This window comes from Artemia franciscana, chromosome 15 (assembly GCF_032884065.1).
Source record: "Artemia franciscana chromosome 15, ASM3288406v1, whole genome shotgun sequence".
NCBI lineage: Eukaryota > Metazoa > Arthropoda > Branchiopoda > Anostraca > Artemiidae > Artemia > Artemia franciscana.
Window position 1 is genome coordinate 41857894 of NC_088877.1, and position 20280 is coordinate 41878173.

The window sequence follows — 20280 nt, forward strand, 5'->3', positions numbered from 1 at the left end:
GCTTAGATTTCAGATTTACGATCCCCTCGTGACCATCCAACGTTTCGAGCTTCTTCATCCGAAGGATACGGTCGCTGAGCTCCGGGGGTGGGTTTCTTACAACGACTGCGTAGGACGGTTTCAACGTTTGGAATGGAGCTAGTAACAGCTGCTGCCAGCATGTCGGCTGAGCGCTTATCACGTACCATCACAACCCAGCTTCTGCTGTGTGGCTTAGATTTCAGATTTACGATCCCCTCGTGACCATCCAACGTTTCGAGCTTCTTCATGCGAAGGATAGGGTTGCTGAGCTCCGGGGGTAGGTTTCTTACAACGACTGCGTAGGACGGTTTTTTCGTGTTTTAAGTAGGGGCTACAAGCTTAGACTGTCCCTCAGTAACCTTGGACGCAATATCACGCAGCTGTTCAAGACAAGAGTTCACCTTGGCACTGAGGATACTGAAGGCATGAACAGGGATCATTGGCACTTCGCTGGGACATTTGATAACAAAGTCCGGAAGCTTTATGTTCTGGGAATCGCACTTTACAAGCGAAGAAATAATGTCCAAAGCACAGTTTAACGTAGCATTGGTTCCTACGCGCTTCGATGGGACTTCATTCGGAAAAAGTTTAAAAAAAGCAATTTACGGGTCTCACAAAGAGAAGAAGACTCGAAGGAATCGGCCATGTACTCTTTTATCGTATCGGGCGAAACTCCTTTAGCAAGATTTTTCTGTACAAAGCATACGGTAGGATTGTAGAAAAGTTCATCTTCGCACCAATTACCAGTTCCCATTTTCTCTAGATTGAAGGTTCACTTGCGAGAGAAGTAAGGGAAGCGTTGGAGGCTGCCAACCTTGTCCCCGCAATTTAAGGGACAAGCCCGGCGGGTACCACGGCTCTTGCAAACAGCTCTCCCCCATCCTTCTGCTTACTTTTCTCCTCTCACCTTTATCGTAACGCAATCGTCTATAATATCGGAAATTATAATTATTTTCGCAACTGCTTAATCCTAACCTATATCATATATAGGTCATGAAAATATCGATAAGAGAAATCACTGTTCCCAAGAGAATTTTCACTCAAGTCTGAAAATAATCCGCTTATTTATAATTCTTTGGACACTGAATTAATTATATGAAAATATTGGCTATAGGTCAGGTAGAGACGATAATCCTTTACCAAATATTAGTGATGGGTTCAATCCTATCATTTCAAAACGAAAAAAGAGCTCAAACAAAAAAGGCAATAGTCGCATACCTGACAACACTGTATTATACAGGCTTTAAAGAGATTTGTTAAATTTTTCCCTGAGGAATGTTGTAAGGACCGTCTTGGGTGCTCCTTTAAATGGTCGTATATCAAACAATAAGCTGTGCAAAAATGTAGCTCTATTCCACCTTCTAAGGTTATAATGAAAGATAGGTTTAGATGCCTAGTCTGCTTTTTACGGACGAGAGAAGTAGTTTTAGGGTTATAATGGGCTATATACGATGGGAATATATAATGGACTATAATTAATTATAATAACGGGCTATAATGAAAGAACTGTTAAGATGTTTAGCTAGAGGTTTGGAGATCCCTAAAGCAAAGCCATTTGCTACTCATTTCTCGCCTTAAAAAAAAAAAAAATTGATGGTGCGTGTTATACTTCAGTTGTCCAAAATAAACAACGTTTCAACCGAATAATTCTCGCCAAACTATATAATTCAACAGCATTGCCACATTTTTTATACACAGTACCAATTTGGAAGATTTTCTCGCAAACAGATAAACGTAAACTCCGTTCAGTATAATGAGTCGGAGGTAATAGGCTTGGGGCTGTCTGTGCAGTATTTCAACTCTTGTTGATAGAATAGCATTGCCATGTGCTTAAAACCATTTTGTAGCGAAGATGGGTCCAGGATTACACAAAGCCTCTAACCAAACTGGAAGTCATAGGGACTTCTTGCTGTCCGGTTCTAAGCCGACTTAAACACTTCGGTGTAGACTTGAGAAGATATGTTGGTCCCCGTCCTGCACTGGTATCCGGGATCGTTGCTTTTCCTCAGGCCAAAATAATTTCAACGATTTAAAGAACAAGCAAATTGGAATTTGGAATGTTACGATGTTTAAAAATGACTATCGTCTGGACATTTTGACTGACGAATTCAGACGGTTTGAACTGGACTTATTAGGAGTTTCAGAAGCTCATATCCCGATTGAAGGAAGCATGAAATTAAGTGACATTGAACTTGTTTACTCAGACAGGAAGGATGGGGAACGTAGGCATGGAGTAATGCTAATGATGAATATGAAAGCTGCTAAGTTTTGTTTAGGCTGGGTAGGTGTTAATAATAGGATACTAATTGCTCATTTTGTGACTAAAAAGTTCAGGGTATTAATTATATCAGTATATGCCCCTGTTGAACCAAATAACGAGAAACTAGTGACTCAGATGAATTTTACTTACAGTTACGGGAGCAAATAGACAGGGTATCAGGTAGAAATATTGTGTTTTTACAAGAGAATTTAACGCCCAGGTCGGTAGAAATAGGTATAGATGGTATTTCTAGCCTAGATAACTACCTCCCGGGAAGTAATGATATTGATAGACTCCAGGATGGAAATTTGAGAGAAACTTTCCAGGAACAGTTGAATACTAAACTTGAGAGTTTAAAATTTGACAATGTAAAAGATGTTTAAATTAATTTTAGAAAAACAATTTGTGAAGTCGCTGATAGTGTCTTAGGGAAGAAAGTTAAGACTGCAGATAGGAATATTAGTGAAAAGGCTTTATCTGAGTTATAGATCTTATGAAAACAAAAGGAATGTAAAGAAAGTGGAGAAAGCATTAAAATATGAACTAAGGAGATATGACGTGGAGGCCATGGATAAAATTGCTGAGGATCTGGAATATGCAGCTAGACAACATAATAGTAAAATATTATACTGGCATGGTAATAAATTGAGAGGGAGTAGTCAATCCGGAATAGTCCCAGTTAAAAATAGGAATGGTGCCAAAATTAGTGATAAGGAAAGAGTTAAAGAGAAATGGGCGGAACATTTTTAGAATGTGTAAACCGAGATACAGTTGCAGAAAAAGCTATAGATGGAAATGAAAAAGTTTGTGATACCTTGGGTATCGAGGAAGATTTTTTTTATGGAGGACAACTGAGGAGGATCTGGAAGATGTAGCTAGACGGGATAACAGTAAAACATGTACTGGCATGTTAATAAATTGAGAGTGAGTAGTCAATCTGGACTTGTCCCAGTTAAAGATAGGAACGGGGCCGTAATTAGTGATAAGGAAAGAATTAGACAGAGATGGGCGGAACATTTTGAGAATGTGCTAAACTAAGATAAATCTGCAGGAAAAGATATAGAGGATAATGAAAAAGTTCGTGATACCACGGATGTGAAGGAAGATTTTTTTGTGAGGAAGCATAGCGACACTGCTAAAAGGATTAAAATATAATAAGGCTCTAGGAGCAAATACCGTGATAAATGAATTTCTTAAATATGGTGGCTCTGAGGTTAGGAATAAGCTATTGAAGATTATGAATATGATTTTTGAAAAAGGGGAAGTACCTGATGATTATAGGAAAATCTTAATTAAACCACTTTATAAGAAAGGTAACAAGAGTGAGTGTCGTATTTATCGAGGCATCTGCAGGCAGCAAGTTACTCAGTAATAGGATTCTTTTTAGATTGATGCTGTAGACGAAGTTTTAAGAGAAGAACAGTGCGGTTTTAGAAAAGATAGATGATATGTCTACCAAGTTTTCACTCTTAGGTTAATAATTGAGAAGAGCCTTCGTTGTCAAACACCTTTGATCCTCAGTTTTATCGATTATGAGCAAGCTTTCGATTCTGTTGATAGAGGAGCTTTACCAAAGGTCTTATCCTTATATGATTTACCAGACAAATACATTAAAGTGATTATTGCTATGTACGAGAATAATACTGCTGCGGTTAAGGTAGGAAATGAGGTTAGTAACTGGTTTTGTATTAAATCAGGAGTTAAGCAAGGTTATGTTCTATCCCCCTTTATATGGACCATTTTGATGGACTACTGATAGTTTTATAGTTTATTAGTTTTTTAGTTAATAGTTTATAGTTTTATAGTTTATTTTTATAAGTTTATAGTTATAGTTTATAGCTTATAGTTCTTTTTATTAGTTTTTTAGTTTATAGTTGTAGTAAAAATTTTTTTAGTGTTTTATAGAAGTTTTTTATAAATTGTTCTAATGTTTGTGGTGTCTCTTTTTTCTCTTATTCCTGTTTTTTGTCGTTTTCTGTATCTACTCCGTCTCTGTGTACTTTTGTATCGTATAACGGGTTAGAAATAAATAAATAGGTAGATCTATGGATGAAGGATGAGAGATAGTCAAAAAGCAAAAAAAAATTGTTTTATCTATCTGAGGTCAAAGAATAATAGTTCGTCTTCAAATAGGGTGGTAAGAGGTCATTAGAAAGGATTTAAATGAAATTCGGAACTTCGTGGGGGGGGTAAAGAGTTACTGGAACGTTCACTGATTACATAAGTAAAGAGTGACCTTGAATATATTAGCGTTGAGAGGGAGGTGTGCATCGGTGATGGTTTCAGGCGACTTGATGGTCCAGTCGGTTGTTAGTAGTGGTATTAGTAATACTTACCATGATCAGAAACAGTTAGAGATTGTACACCTTTTTGCAACACTTCTTCAGTGTCACTACTGGCTTCCGCTTCGATTCTAGATGATCTGCCACGAAGTGGACGCCCAGTTTTCTGTTGAGTATTTTCTCGATAAACTTCTATGTTCTCTATGCTTTTCTTTCGGAATTCTTCCTTTTCTTTTCGAACTGTTTGTGGCTGAATGTATTCTCTCTTGTCTTGTCTTTCTGTAAAAAATATAAAGGTTGCAACGAAAAGCTACTGAGTTCACTTTCAGAACCAGGTAGATTTGTCAGGCCTTTCAGAAGTCAATCTGACAAAGTCTGCATCTAAATTAATAATTTATTTTATTATATTTTTCTATTTTTCACGTTTACTATTATTTTATACATAATTACATATTTACTTTATATTATTTTTAAGTTTTCAAGCAAATGTGTAACAGAACTTTATAAAGCCGTAATGACAAAAAAAAAAAAAAAAAAAGGATTGATCACCGTTTTACTTTCAAATATTGAACGTTTTTCTTGAAAATATTATTCAAATTATACGAAATAAATAATTAAACAATTCAAAACATAATTAGACTAAGCCCAGTCTAAAGGGCAATGTACAAGTCTGTTCTGTAGGACATTCTTTATAACTAAGGCCACTAGAAAAGGCGGAAACTATTTGACCTTCTTTTTCAACCACAATTATAAGAAACATAATCCAGTATTTAATTCGAATAAATCATTTCTTTTCTTCGGAGGGGTGTGGGGCACTATAGCCAATGTTCTGAGAGAAACACGCTCGGTCAATGTTGCCAAACATCATCTATCTAATAATATTTTAATAACATGATTAATGTAGATGGCATTTACAAATATTTGAGGAAACAACAAAGTATATCTGTAGCCTTTGGTGTTGATTTGGATACGCGGACCCTTAGCTGCTTTACGATCCAGTTCGACCTTGTCAAACTTAAAAACCTAAATAAAACACCTAAAAAAAAAAAAAACTAATTGAAACCTAACTAAAAAAGGCTGGCTTCTTTTGTCTATTCTTGTTATGTACCACTTAAGGTTCATGTTGCCATTCCAAGTTTTAAGTAGACTATTTTTCTGAAGTCATATAGTTTTAATATCTTAATACCACAATGTTCCTATAGTCTAGAGAATAGAATTTATTTGCGCTAAAAGCCCATAGGTCATGGCAAAAAATATAAAACAAACAAAAATTGTACAGAAATTACACAAATCCTAAGATAATCGTACAAAAACCTAGCTCTGTGATTCATCGCAGGTCAAAGGAATCTTGTCAAACTTCTGACCCCCATAAAACACTCATCCGCACCCACTCTCACCAACCACACGAAATCACCCCCCCCCTTACCAAACACTCCAAATCTTCAATCACTCAGCTCTTCACATTCACACATCAAGTTATATACACTCTCATTTAAACCTCCATAGCTGAGATAAACCGACATAGGTGAGATTCAATCCACCTACCAAAATACATTTTTAAAATTTGCATTGCTCTTTTCGAGATTTATTGATTAGTAGACTAATTGTTGAAATTAGATGCGTTTACTTTCTCATACTATAAATAAATTATTTAATATAAATAAATAAATGAATACACAACATACATAAACAAATGGATGCAGATACAACAGATTCCTATTTTAAGCAGAATTTCTTATGTCAAATTTAAAACTTGAGTTGATTATAAGCAAAAGGAGAAGTGTAATTTTGAATAATTCACCCCTTCCCCTGATTGATTAACTGACTAATTAACAAAATTAAATTTGTTGATTGACATTTTTCTTATATTACAGAAAAATTATTGCATACAATGAATAATGTTTTTAAAATTGAAACGAAGTCTTATTCTAAGATGAACTAAAGATGCCAATTAATTGAGTTAATATATTACAGAAATAGAAGCAAAAACATAATTTTTAAATAATTTGTTTCTTTAGTAAATATTCATGATAGTTTTATCCTATACGGCCTGTTATGGCCGTATATATGCCATATTATGCTATATACGGCTGTATAAGCTACGCTATACACTTGAGTATTCGCTGGATGTTTCGATGTTTCAATTTCATCGTTTTATGGTATACGGCCTGCTATGGCCGTACATCTGTCGTATTATGCTATATAAGGTTGTAAATGCTATGCTATACACTTGATATTCGCTGGATAATTCAATGTCTTGGGTTTTAGTTTGACTGTGTTTGTGATAACTCGAGTCAACATATAAATTTGTATGACGATGGCTATGGCTGTGAATTTACATAATTAGTGCCTTATCTTTTATTATTATAACTGCCAAGAACTGCCACTGATCGGCCTGACCCAATCAGGCGTTTAACAATAAAATCATTTGAGTTTGAGCAGGTATATCCTGTCACAATGAGCATTCAGTTATGTCTTTAGTTATGTTACGAGGATTCAGTTCAGTTATGAATAAGGATTTAGTTCAGTTATGAGGATTCCGGTCATACAAGATTTCCAACTGAGCTCGAAAAAGTACCATATGAAAAAAATACCATAATCTGGTAAATCCGTCCCACAACGTATCTTAAGGAACAAGCGTGGCACACACCAGGAAAATTACCATAAATTGTACATTAATGCCATGGATTAGTCTTCTTGATGACCATATTTTCCACGTAATACCTTCAATTGTGTATTTTTTTTTCCAAGACCACACTGTCTTTCTATGACAAACAAATAAACGTCTAAATCGGGAGAAGTCCGCTTATTAGACAGTGAAAACAGATACAAACGTCTGGATGCTTTGACCACATATACAGCAATTGTCATCAGCAGAAATCATTAAAAAAAACTCAAGCATTAAAACTAATATATTTATACAGAACAAAATAATTACTTCCAGTTCAGTCACTAGATTTGTTTGAGAGAGCTCAATAGCTGGGTTGATCTAAAATCTTGATTGTAAACTTTCTTCTTTCATATATCCTAAATGCAAATTGAATTTCTAGTGAAGGTGGTAAAATCTTTTTGGTCTTCAAATTGCAAAAGAAATACTGTTGAATTTATAGTTATATACTTTATTGATCGCATCTCCCTATATATACGACATATTTTCGACGTAATACCTTAAATACAGTTCTTAAACTCTCTCAAACAAATCTATTGAATGAGCCAGAAGCAATTATTTGTTCTGTATAAATATGTTAGTGTTAATCTTAATGCTTTAGTATTTCTGCTCATGACAATCGCTGCAAATATAGTCAAAAGACTATATATAGTCAGTATAATCATATATATATATAGTATATAATCATATATAGTATATAATCATATATAGTCAGTATGAATATAGTCAGTATAGTCAAAAAGACTTTTGTATCTGTTTTCACTGTCTAATAAATGGACCTATCCCCACTAGAACGTATATTCGTTCTTGATGACCATGACTGGGCAAATTGGTTTTAAGAAATATCTAGGAAGTAGTAAAACTAAGAAAAACATCTTGTCCCAAAAGAAGAGAAAAAGCAACCCTAAAATACCCAACACTCGCTACCTCCGGTTCTAATCTAAGAAGGCTGCATATTAGTATCTATTTAAAAAGTTAATAGTTAAATTTAAAAGTATCTCTAGTAAACCTTTTCTCTGAGATTTTTCCTCCTTCGTCTCTAACGAAGGAAATTCTTGAGTATCGTCGGTACTGGGTGGGGCAACCTCATTGTCAATGGGCCGTCTTTCAGCTGTGCTAGATTTTCTACTGCCTCCAGAGGCTGCCAAGGAATTTCGCCTATACGCTTCTTCGTCTTCCCATGACCTTGTGTACTTTTTTGGACCACCACTGAAAAATAAACAATAATGATCAGACAAAAGACTCGATTTTCATCACATTTCAGTTACTAGTTATTACAATTTAATTGTAGCCCAATATTTGGCGCTTTATGAGTGTAGCTCGATTTTATTACTGGAAGTAGAACATTGCAAAATGGTAACTTCAGAATTACTGGAGCTCTTCTCAATTTTCGGAACTTTACCATTGTAGCTTTACTTTGTCAATGCGCGTTAAACATTGTAAAACGGTGACTCCACATGTATAATTAACTGGAGCTCAACCCAATATTTGAATCTTTTCCACGGTAGCTTTACTTTATCACTAGAGGTATAAAATACTATAATGATAATTCCACTTTTACCATTTACTGGAGCTCTTCCCGATATTCGAACCTTTACCACAGTAGTTTTATTTGTTATTGGACGTAAAAAATCATAAAACCGTGACCCCAAATTTATAATTAACTGGAGCTCAATTTAACATTTGAAGCTTTTTCATTGTAGCTTTGGAGGTAGGTTTTGTCATTTTGAATTCTCAAAATTTGAATTCTCAAACCTACCTTGAGGTAGGTTTTGTCATTTGGAGGTAGGTTTTGTAGGTTTGTCATTGGAGGTATAACATTGTATAATGATGATTTCACATTTACCGTTTACTGGAGCTTTATAACTGTATTCTTCATTTAACACATATGCTTTCCTTTACCTCACCTGTAACGATATTTGAGCTTTGCCACTGTAACTTTGTTCTACCATTGAAGGTAATACATTTTAAGTAATGATTTATCGTTTACTGGAGTTTTTACACTATGTTTTTCAATAGGACACTTATATTTATCTTTACTTAAAATTTGAGCTTTAATCTCCCAATATTAGATCCAGTTTCAAATTAGTACGTGGAAGTGTCTATTTGCAAATGCACTTCTCCCAATATTATGTTTCTATTCATAGACATTCGCTGATGAGTGCTACTTTGAAATGTTTATTATATCAAAAGTGACATTTGCCTTACCACCTGTTTAAAAAAAGTCCAAATAAAGAACTAACAAGTTCTATCTCTACATATTAATGAAAGTAGGGAGGCTGCTACCATTCTCCCCGTCACAACCTCCTAAAGCACTAAAACACTTCACTGAAAATACTTGTTAATACTATTTTGGTTGAATATGATCTGCAAATTCTGCCCCTATGATCTATGATGTTCTATCTCCTCCTTCCGTAGCGAAAAAGTTATTGAAATTATATATATATATATATATATATATATATATATATATATATATATATATATATATATATATATATATATATATATATATATATATATATATATATATATATATATATTATATTAAAAAATTGCTCATCTTACGGAGCATATGGGATAGTAAAATGACTAAAATAGGTCAAGACTTGATATGCCAGCTAGACAAAATTTGAGGTAAAAAATCAGGCCATACGAAAAGACGGTAAAGCGTGTGGATGATTTTGTTTTCTATAAATCCCTTAAAATGATTTTTTAGTTGTACATATTATCTAATTCTTTATTAGCTTTACCCGTTTTTAACCATTCTAACTTATTCTAACACTTCTTTTAATTTCTTTGACTGAGGAATGATTTTCAATCTGTTATTACTGCTTTGGCACTGTTTGCCAGTTTTTCAGTTTTCTTGTTTTTTAAGATTTTTTGCTTGTTTTTTTTTATGACTGAAATGTGAATTTGGCCTTTCGGGGCTTGCGATAGAAAATTTTTCGAACTAAATGTCTTATCTTATGGCAAAGACATATGCTGCATTGTTTTAGACGAGGTACAGGCATCTCAGCCCAACAACTGTCAAAGTTTCAGTTGCCGGGTCTTTTTTTTGCTGAGACAGGTACCAAGCCTGTCACTTCAACCTTTCAGCATCTAAGATCGAACACAGGGAGCATGTTAACATCCCTCTGCATTGTTCTCAAGCAATCCAAGACCGTCTACACAGTCTAAGTTTGCAACCATCTCCCCTTCACAGTACAATCGCTCGTCGATATATTCCTCTAGGGTTTTACGCAAAACAAGGTCTACCAGGATAATCTAAATGAAAGAGGAAAGGACACAACCTTGTGTAACACCGGGATATAAATCGAATATAAACACTATCACTTGTTATCTACCTTTGCAAACGCTGTATCATTTTGATAGGTGACCAATTACTTTAACATATCGTTCTAGGAATCCACCAGGAGAAGGGACTTTGAGTAGGCCCTATTTGTCTATAGAATTAAAAACATGTTCATGTTAAATAAAACTGATCACTAATGCTATCTCCTAGCGTAAAACTAATCCATCACCCCATTTAGACTAAATATCCTATTTCTAGAATAAATGCAAAAGATCAGGCTGGACAAAATTTCTATATATGACCTGCAATCGATTTCTAGAAAAGTGGCCAGACCAGTGGATTTGAACAGAGTAGGATGAAGGAGGTTTGATCATCATTTCGCATATCCTGGCATGGCCTAAAGCTGTGACATAATTTCAGCCGAATTAGCAACCCTACAATAATTCGTCTACATCCCATTATTCTTCACAAAACTTTCGCCATATTGTAAATTCCCTATTTCCCCTATCTTATTAACTATTTCTTCTCCATCTTCTTCCACATCCAGAAGATATAAAGCGTATTTAGAGGATATAAGGGTGTAGAGAAACACATTTCCGAAATCAATGAAAAATTTATAAGCAACTAGGCGGAATGTACAAATTACAGCCAAATTAAAATTACCCATATCTTCTTCTTCTCCTAGCGCGGGGTGCAGTTTCTCCCTTACGAATGTTATAGCCATACATGGCGACTAATTCTTCCTCAGACTTTGGCCCTTGTTGTCTCTCATCATATCGATCATGAAGCCATCTATCAGCAACAACTCGTGGTGGTTTTTTTGGTCTTTCTTCTTGTTCTTTGACAACAGGTATTTCTTCCCTAAGGAAAAAGAAAAGAAGTGATGATTTAGCAAACTGAAAAATTCTTCCAAGTTCTTTTTTCTACTATTTGTAGAGAATATTAAAAATAAATGAGTTCAAGAATAAAAGAACTATTATACAGAGGCTGTTAGAATCTAATTCTGACATCTATTTTTGTAGATATTCACTACATCGCATTTAAAAATGCAAATTGACTAGTGGCACAAAATAGATATCGAAATGTTAGACGCTAAATATGAGATACACGGCCGTATTTATAGCTTTAAAATACACCTTATCTTATCTGTCTCTTATAAGTAGTAGCTGGAATTTTAATGTATTTTTTTCTTTTTTATTCTATAGATTCTTACATGTATGTAAATACACCACCCAATTCTGAGGGGAAGGGGGGTCACCACCTTGACGGTCAAGATTCGTGTAAATGTAAGTAGAAAAATACACAACACTCAACTGCACTCAAGCTAAGAAGGAGGGGCTGATCCTATCCTGGAGCTGCCACTGATACCGAGTGTTTCCACATTTTTCCACATCCACATTTTTATCATCCCATACCTGGGATCCATCCCATACCTGAACATACTCCAAAACATGCATGTACGCAGAAAATTTTTTCGTAGGGGGAGTGGGGATAAAAAACAAAATAGAGGAAGATGATGAGAACCTTACTCTGAATATCCTATTGAAGGTCATCCTTTGCCGGGGCAGCTGAACTTAGCATTCAGTGGGTTTTGCACTTACTCTTCTTGTATTTGTTTCGATTTGATTGGTTGTCGGAGGTCTAAATAGGATCTTACTTTAGTAAGATATAAGATCTTAAGTAAGATTAATTCAGTATCTATGGGCGAAATCAAAAATATTTTAGGATTTGAGAAGACAATAAATACAATATAAATACGCACAAATAAATAAATAAATATAAATACAAAGAACATGTTTACACTTTATTTAATCATCAAAACTATCCAACTATTTTACAGCTATTCGAAAGAATTACTGCTTTAGAGTTTGATTTCCCTGCGTAATTTCAAAGACATCTTCTTTTTGAACTTTCAAACCTAGCAGGTTCTGGCAAGAACTTTCAGAGTAAGACAAGATAAGAAGAAAGTTCAGACTTGGCGAATAAACAGGAAAAGATATTGCCAAATAATATTGGTGGACCCTCACAAAGCTAAGCAAAATTTTCTATTTAAAAGCACAACACAAGAAGCAATGAATGTTACTTCTGTGGTGGAGAGTATTCACAGAATCATCAGTGCCCTGTAATAAGGAAGATCAGCAGCAACTGCAGAAAACCCGACCATTTTGTAGGTGTCTGTCATCATCATCATCTTTACCATTCTTGAGCTGGTGAAATGTATTGAAACAAGCTGATTGTTTATGTGTAAATATAAAGTTGAAAGAGTGGCGATTCATTTAATGGTGTATCCTCTAAAACCTAATTATAAAGGACTCATAACTTCGAACTATGTGCCGCCTTATATAACCAGACAAAGAAAACAATTTCAACAAGAAACAATTATTCTGCTGAACTGCAGCAGAATAATTAGGATAATTGTTCGTTTTCAGGTGCAAAGAATGATCTAGATAGGTCACGAGTTAACGAAAATTCTTTTAGGGTCCTAATTTATTTTGGAAAAAGTTTTTCATGTGAACGACGTCACAAATTCTCAGACATCCAGCATCTTAATTATGGGTTTCACTTTCTTGAGCAAATGAAATGAAATCAAAGGAAGGGGGTGAAGAGGCTTCCACCTTATTACAAATCTCGAAATAAATAATTTCGTAGACCACACTGTTTTTCCGTTTATTAAATAAAATTAAAATATAATGATCGGATAAACGTTTAATTAAAACAGTGAGCGTTTATAACATTTCAAAAGTCTTCCTTGAAAGTTTTACGCGATGCTATATTTTCATTTCGTGTTTCATCCCTCTCAAATTCTTGGAATTTTTACAATCTTTTACACAATTTATAATATCACCCATATGACCTCTTTTATGGCGTAATTTTGCCCCAGAAACTCATGTGTACTTGCCTGTATATCACCATTGATATTTGACCCGGGAAACAAGGTTAAACTCTATATAAATCGCAAGTTCGGCAATTCTGCTTGTGAAAGCTGCCTTGAGAAAATACCCTATCTTATCTTCGACACCCTTTTTTCTTCTATTTTGTAAGCCATTTTCAGGGCAGATGTCTTCTTTGAATTATTTTTAGCAGGGGCTATAGGTTTTGGAAGTTGCCCATTGTTACCATATAAGGTTTTTTTATGGAAGATGTGGTCGTATAAAATTCAAAGGAGGCTCACTCATTGGAAACAGAAAGTTGTGGTTCCCTTTTTAAGAATAAAAAGTTCTCGGACGGCATCTATAGCGAAGGTTTAAGTAAGTCGACTATTTCTAGAAAATCGAATTGAATTATGGAATTGCTCCACAGAACATGGAGGTTAAACGAAATAGCTGAGTATTTGGGAATAAAAAGCTAGTATACCTCTGCTTACATTGCGTCTGCCAAACTAAAAATCGAAAGTAAGCACAGTTTTTCAATACAGGTATATATTACGTTTAATTTAATTTATTGACTGTGTTCAATTGCATATCATTGTTGATTGCTAACCTCATTTACACGTCTAAGTCCACTCTTGGTAATCGTACTGAATAGGACATGTTAAATTTTGGATTTACTTTATGAACTTGACAATTTTACCAGCCAAGAGTAAGAGAATATGGTTGAAACCCCCCTCCAGAAAATTAAAGACAAAGAAATGTGATTTCCCAAGTTCGAGCCCATCCTCACAGAAAAAAACTATTCACCCCCCTTCATAAGTATCAGCCATGTGAGTGCCTATGTCCATAAGAAGCTTTACAGGGGCGCTCTACAGACAACGTCACCAAGCGCTTAGTTAGAAGGTTTGTATCACAAATTGGGCGAAAGAAAAGTACAGGTAAAGTCACCCCTTTATAGCTCAGGTTAGAAATCGGGGGAAAGAAAAGACAGAGACAAAGTTACCCCTTGGCGGCACGAGTTATCAAGGACAACAGGCAAAAGAAGAAGCAAAGAAAGATTTACCCTGGTTCTAGACGATCGTCGTGTTCGTAAAAACCTCCTCTCTTCGGAATATACTGAGGGTTTTTTTTGTCCTCGTCATCGTCAAGAGACTTTGAAGCCTGACTTTCCTAAATATAATAAACAAATCAATTAAATATTATGACGTCGCTACTAGAATAATTATTAAATGTTCACGACGTCGCATAAAGAAAAGAAACAAATATAGCATAGAGGAAACATAGATATACTTCTGCTACTACAACTAACAATTACTACTAACGAAAGGATAATCCCCTATTAACCCTGGGAACACGGCTGTAAGTTACCAACTTCACCTATTTTTACGTAGAGTATTTGTAACTGGGAAGCATACAGAAATTTTCTGTGGGGGGGGGGGGGTATTTTCTGCTTAAAGATTTACTAGGATGAAGATTTTCTTTAGGGACGGAAGTTTTTAGGGCTGAGCTTTCCAGGGGAAATTTTACACGGGGGGATGATATAACCCATTTTACTGTAAATAATCTTTGTACGTGTTCTCTCTGTGGTGTACAGATAATCCTTGTCTGTGTTGTCTTTGAAGTGGTCTTCGTGTAGTATTTGCATGTCTCTATCTGTACAATAGAGTGGTATGTAGGATGTGTGTGGTGTGGAAGGTATATAGCTTCTATTTATAATAGGATTATAAAATCCTTGGACATAGGGCCGAAATAATCAATGCATCACCAAGCAACCTAAGACCAACCACGCTGCAATGGCTCCCCCTCCATCTCAATATACTGATAGCTTCCCTCTTTATTCCCTCCCATGAAGTTCAAACTTCCTTTCAATCCTTTCTTATGAGCTCGTCCGTCCTATTCGTGGCCAAGCCAATTTTGGTTTGACCCCAGACGATGAACAGGCACAATTTTGGTAGTTTATCAGCCTTAATCCGTAAATTGTGATCTAGCAATCTTAACTATTCTGTCATTATAGCCCCAGAAGACGAGATCAAACACTTCTTGTACAGCATGACCTATGTTTTGTTTGATATGTATTCATTCAAACAAGTAGTTAAAACAACCATATATATTGCTTACATATGTATTGTTGACACATGTATTGTTTGACATATGTTCATTCAAACGAGTAGTTAAAACTACCAAGTATATTGTCGACATATGTATTGTTTGAGATATGTTAATAAAACCGAGTAGTTAAAATTACCATACGTGTTGTTGACATATGTGTTGTTTGACACATGTTCATTCAAATGAGTAGTTAAAACTACCATATGTATTGTTGACACATGTTCTTTCAAACAAGTAATTGAAACTACCATATGTATTGCTAACATATGTGCTGTTTGACATATGTCCATCCAAGCGAGTAGTTAAAACTACCAGTAGAAAGTTACTTTGGAAACCTTGTACTTACTTCCTTGTACTTGTAGCAAGACTCAAGGATCTCACCTCTCCCTGGCGCCCAGTAACTTCGTCATTGCAGTAAGCTATGAGTCTCGGTCGTTCGCGAGTGATTCGATAAATTCGAACCAGGACAATTCCCATCTTCGTCCGTACTTCTTGAAGCCACAGATTGGGTCAAGGTCAGCCTTGATGCAGGCGAGCCACGTTTTCTTCTTTCCTCTATGTCGCTTTTTCCATCCCGGAAGAGTTGTACATCTGAGGGCTTTATTGACGAAGGTGTGGTGTGGGCGGCGAAGTGTATGGCCGAACCGTCAGAGTCTTCTTTGTTAAATTATAGTGGCCAAATCAAACCACTGATGGCAGATTTTGCGGAGTTCCTCATTGCTGACTCGATCAGCTTAATACCAGTGATTCTCCTTGAACATGAATGGTCAAATACGTTGAGGGCTTGAATATTGGATGCTTTAAGAGCCCACGTCTCACAGATTTAGCTAATAAGCAAATATCGTCGGCGTAGTCCAGATCGGTGATCACAAAGTTGGGACTTACTTCAACACCTGAAAAGGTCGCCATTGCTCTGATCATAATCCAGTAGATTGCGAAATTAGATAACATGGAAAACAATATACATCCCTGTCAGACACCAAACTCAATTTGGAACATCGAGGGGAGCACCCCACTGATCTGAATTTAAGCTCACGTAGGCTGGTGATATGCTTGGATAAGTCTGACTATCTTGTCTGGTACTCCATACTCTTTCACGGCCTTCCGCATTCCATCCCTTAGAACAGAATCAAAGCTGCAGTAAAATCTATGAAATAAAGACACTGTCGGTTTCGGGTGTTTTGCCCTGTAAAGGGTTTGTCTTAAGATGAATAATTGGTCGATTGTTCCCGCGTCTGGGCATCCCGCTGAATTGGGCCTTGTCTTCACGTTGCGCTGGATACGATAACGATTATATAGCACTATGGCAAATATTTTGGCAGCAGTGCACACAGAGAGATCCCGCGATAATTGCTATATTTTGTCTTTAGCCCTTTTTTGAAGACCGGAAGAATGATAGTCTACCCGATCCTGTGGAACCATCTTTTCTTCCCATATACGACAGGTTAGTTTATGCAGCCTGCTGACAAGTGCTGTCCCTCCATATTTGTATAGTTCAGCCGGAATAGCATCAGAATCAGGACCTTTATTGCTTCTCAGACAATTGATTGCTTGTCAGACTTCGTTTAACGTGGGGGGGGGCCATGTTCACGTCTTTGTATATATTGCTGGTTGAATTCGGTTCCTGCAGGTCATCAAGCTTGCTGTGGCTTGGATTACGGCAATGCTGATTATGATCCATTGTTGTGGAGAATTGGTGCTGGTTAAGTAGTTTGTTAAAGTGCTCCTTCCAGCGATTCATTTTTTCGGAATTATTTGAGAGTAAGTTATCGTTTTCATCTTCGACGGACGTACTAGTAGGCTTATGGGATTTACCCCTGATTGTTTTTAGGAGCTAATACATCTTCCTGGTACCGGATCTGGAGGCAGGAGCTTCCATGTCTCCAGCGATTTTCTCCCAGTACTGGTTTTTTTCATTCTTAGCCGACAGGTGGCATTTTCTTCTCAGGCACTTGAACAGCTCTGATTTTCTGTCTGATATCTGTTTTTTGTGCTCAGCCAGCTGAAATGTGCGTGTTGACTCCCATTTTTTGGATAGTCTTTTGCGGTAACCTATCGTAGCTTATGCAGCCTCGTGGATTGTATTGCGTATGGTCAGCCATTCAACATCCAAACTTTTGGTTTGTTCGTCAGCCCTCTGTACTTTGAGAGCTTCAAAGCGATTCGACATCTCTAAACGGAATGCCTATCGCATATTAGGATCATCGAAGCGACTGTTGTCAAATCTTTGTGGAGGTTTCCTCTTGAGGCGTACTGCTAGTTGCAACTTTAGATCTAACTTGACTAGAAGATGATGCGACTCATGTTTTGAGCTTGTATCTGCTTCAATGTACGATCTACTATTCGTAGCCATTGATTTCCAACGGCGGGACACGAGGATGTGACCAATCTGGCTTTTCGCTCTACCATCTCTTGAATGCCATGTGGCTCTTTGGCTGGGCTTGTGTTTGAAAATATAATGGTAATGACTTAAGGATTTGACGAAGCAAATCCTTCGTCATGGCAAAGTGAAGAGGTCTTTATCCTCTGCTACATCTAGCTCCAAGACCAAAGTTGCCAATTGCAGATTCAGCATTGGATGCTATCCCTAATTCTAGCGTTAAAGTCGGCTCCAATAAAAACGAGGTCTCGTTTCAGGACCTTCTTAAGTGTACAGGTTAGAAGTTGGTAAAAATGATCTGTTTCGCTCTCTGGTGCGTCTCTAGTTGGAGCATAAGCTAAAATAATTGATATGTTGAATAGATGGACTATGAATCGCGCATGGACTTTGAACTATGTGAAATAGGTTCCCACTCTAGAAGTGACCTCGATGTGAGGGGCTTAAAATGATCCCCACTTCACCATACACAGATCCATCAAGGGATCCAGAATTGAAAAGGGAGAAAGAAGACTCGTCTTCTGGAGTTCTACTCTGAGCCTTCCACAATGCCGTTGATTTGAGTTTCTGAAGCACACATGATGTGCCAATGAAAAAATAAACCACCAGTGATAAACGACTGGGGTCGCCAGGCATTTCATCAAACATACGTTCCAGCACCCTACACTGAGGGGTTCCAAAGAACTCACTTTTCAGAGCAATATTTGACCATTGAGATAACCTTTGCTACCAATATTTCAGTCTTATTTCTAAGACTTATCTTATTATTATTGCAAATTTTGTCCCATTACAAAAGAAACATATGCATGAGCTGTTCTAATCTATGCATTTTTACTGCATACGCCATCTTTCAACTAAAAGTAAGGAGCAAATCAGCAAATAGTAACTAAAACTCTAAAAGATGGAATTTGATAGCAATAAATACATCAACAGATTTGGCTTTTATTCTGATTCCCAATATAGAAAATTCATTAAATTCAATAACACCCATCAATAGCTATGAGTCTGAGGATCTTTGCCTGATTTGTCAAAAGGGGACCCCCCCCCTAAAAAAGACAAGAAATGAAAATCACACCATTAGATTCAGATTATCAAAAACACTCATGAGGAGTTTCAAGCTCCTATTTACAAAAATGTGTAATTTCGTACATTTTGCGAGAAGAAAGATTACTGATGTGTGTTTATTTTTATACTTGTTTTCAGGAGGTGATCGGACCGATGGCTCTAGGATTTCAGGAGGTTGCTCTTTTAGACGAAAATCAAAATTTCTAGTGGCTTTCAAGTGACCAAAAAGATTGGAGGGAGAAACACCCTTTTTCCTCCAAGACACCCGATCAAAACTTTGAGATAGCCATTTGATTCAGCACAGTTGAAAGGGCCAATAACTGTGCCTTTGGTGATGACATGGCCCCTCCCCCTATAGTCCTTACGAAAAGAGCAGTAAACAAAGTAATTTGTCCATTGCTCATTATAGCCTTTGTTATTGGGAAATATACGTTTTTTGGGGGGAGGGGTTATTTTTCATGGAAGAATTTTCCGTGGAGAGTTCAGTTTCTTGGGGGAATTTCGGAGGGTAAATTTTAAACGGTCGGGGGGGGGAGGGTTAAGTACCAGATAAGATTTGAAAAACGGTCAGAAATTAAATATAAAAGCTTTTTTTTAACTGAAAGTAAGAAGCAACATTAGAACTTAAAAGGAACAGGAACTATTCCGTACACGAAGGGGACTGCCTCTTCGTCAACCCTCGCTCTTTACAGTAAAGTTTGACTTTTTGTTACAATTCTTTGAGAAAGACTGTTCAAACACTAGGACGGCTAAATTTGAATGAAAAGCATTTCTGAGAACTGAAAGACTTTGGCGTATAGAGCGAAGGCTCGGGAAGGGATATCCCCATGACAGTCATTATCAAACAGTTCGTGGTAACGAACTGTAGTAAGGAGCGACCCGGCTCAATAGTAACCGAAACTCTAAAAAATGGAATTTTTATACCAATAGTTACATCAAAAGAATCGCATTTTAATGCCGGTTTTGAATATATAAGTTTCATCAATATCATTTATACCCATCAAAAGTTACGAGCCTAAGAAAATTTGCCTCGTTTTAGAAAATAGGGGGAAACACTCGCTAAAAGTCATACAATCTTAACGAAAATTACGCCATCTGATCCAGTGTATCAGAGAACCTTATTGTAGAAATTTCAAGCTCCTATCTACAAAAATGTGGAATTTCGCTTTTTTTGCCAGGAGACAGGATCACGGATGCGTGTTTATTTGTTTTTTTGTTTGTTTTTTTGTTGTTGTTTTTCCCAGGGGTGATCGTATCGACTGAGTGGTCCCAGAATGTCGCAAGAGGGCTCATTCCAACGGAAATATAAAGTTCTAGTGCCCTTTTTAAGTGA

General features: G+C 36.5%; 1 protein-coding gene across 1 annotated transcript in view; it reads right to left on the reverse strand.

The window, feature by feature from the left end:
• Positions 1–20280, reverse strand: part of LOC136036485 (protein CASC3-like) — a 59925-nt gene that overhangs the window by 18599 nt on the left and 21046 nt on the right. The window contains exons 3-6 of the mRNA XM_065718748.1: positions 14460–14566; positions 11190–11387; positions 8241–8440; positions 4618–4842 (exon numbers count right to left, since the gene is read on the reverse strand). Coding sequence (XP_065574820.1) covers positions 4618–4842; positions 8241–8440; positions 11190–11387; positions 14460–14566 — 730 coding nt within the window. The remainder of the gene's footprint in view (positions 1–4617; positions 4843–8240; positions 8441–11189; positions 11388–14459; positions 14567–20280) is intronic.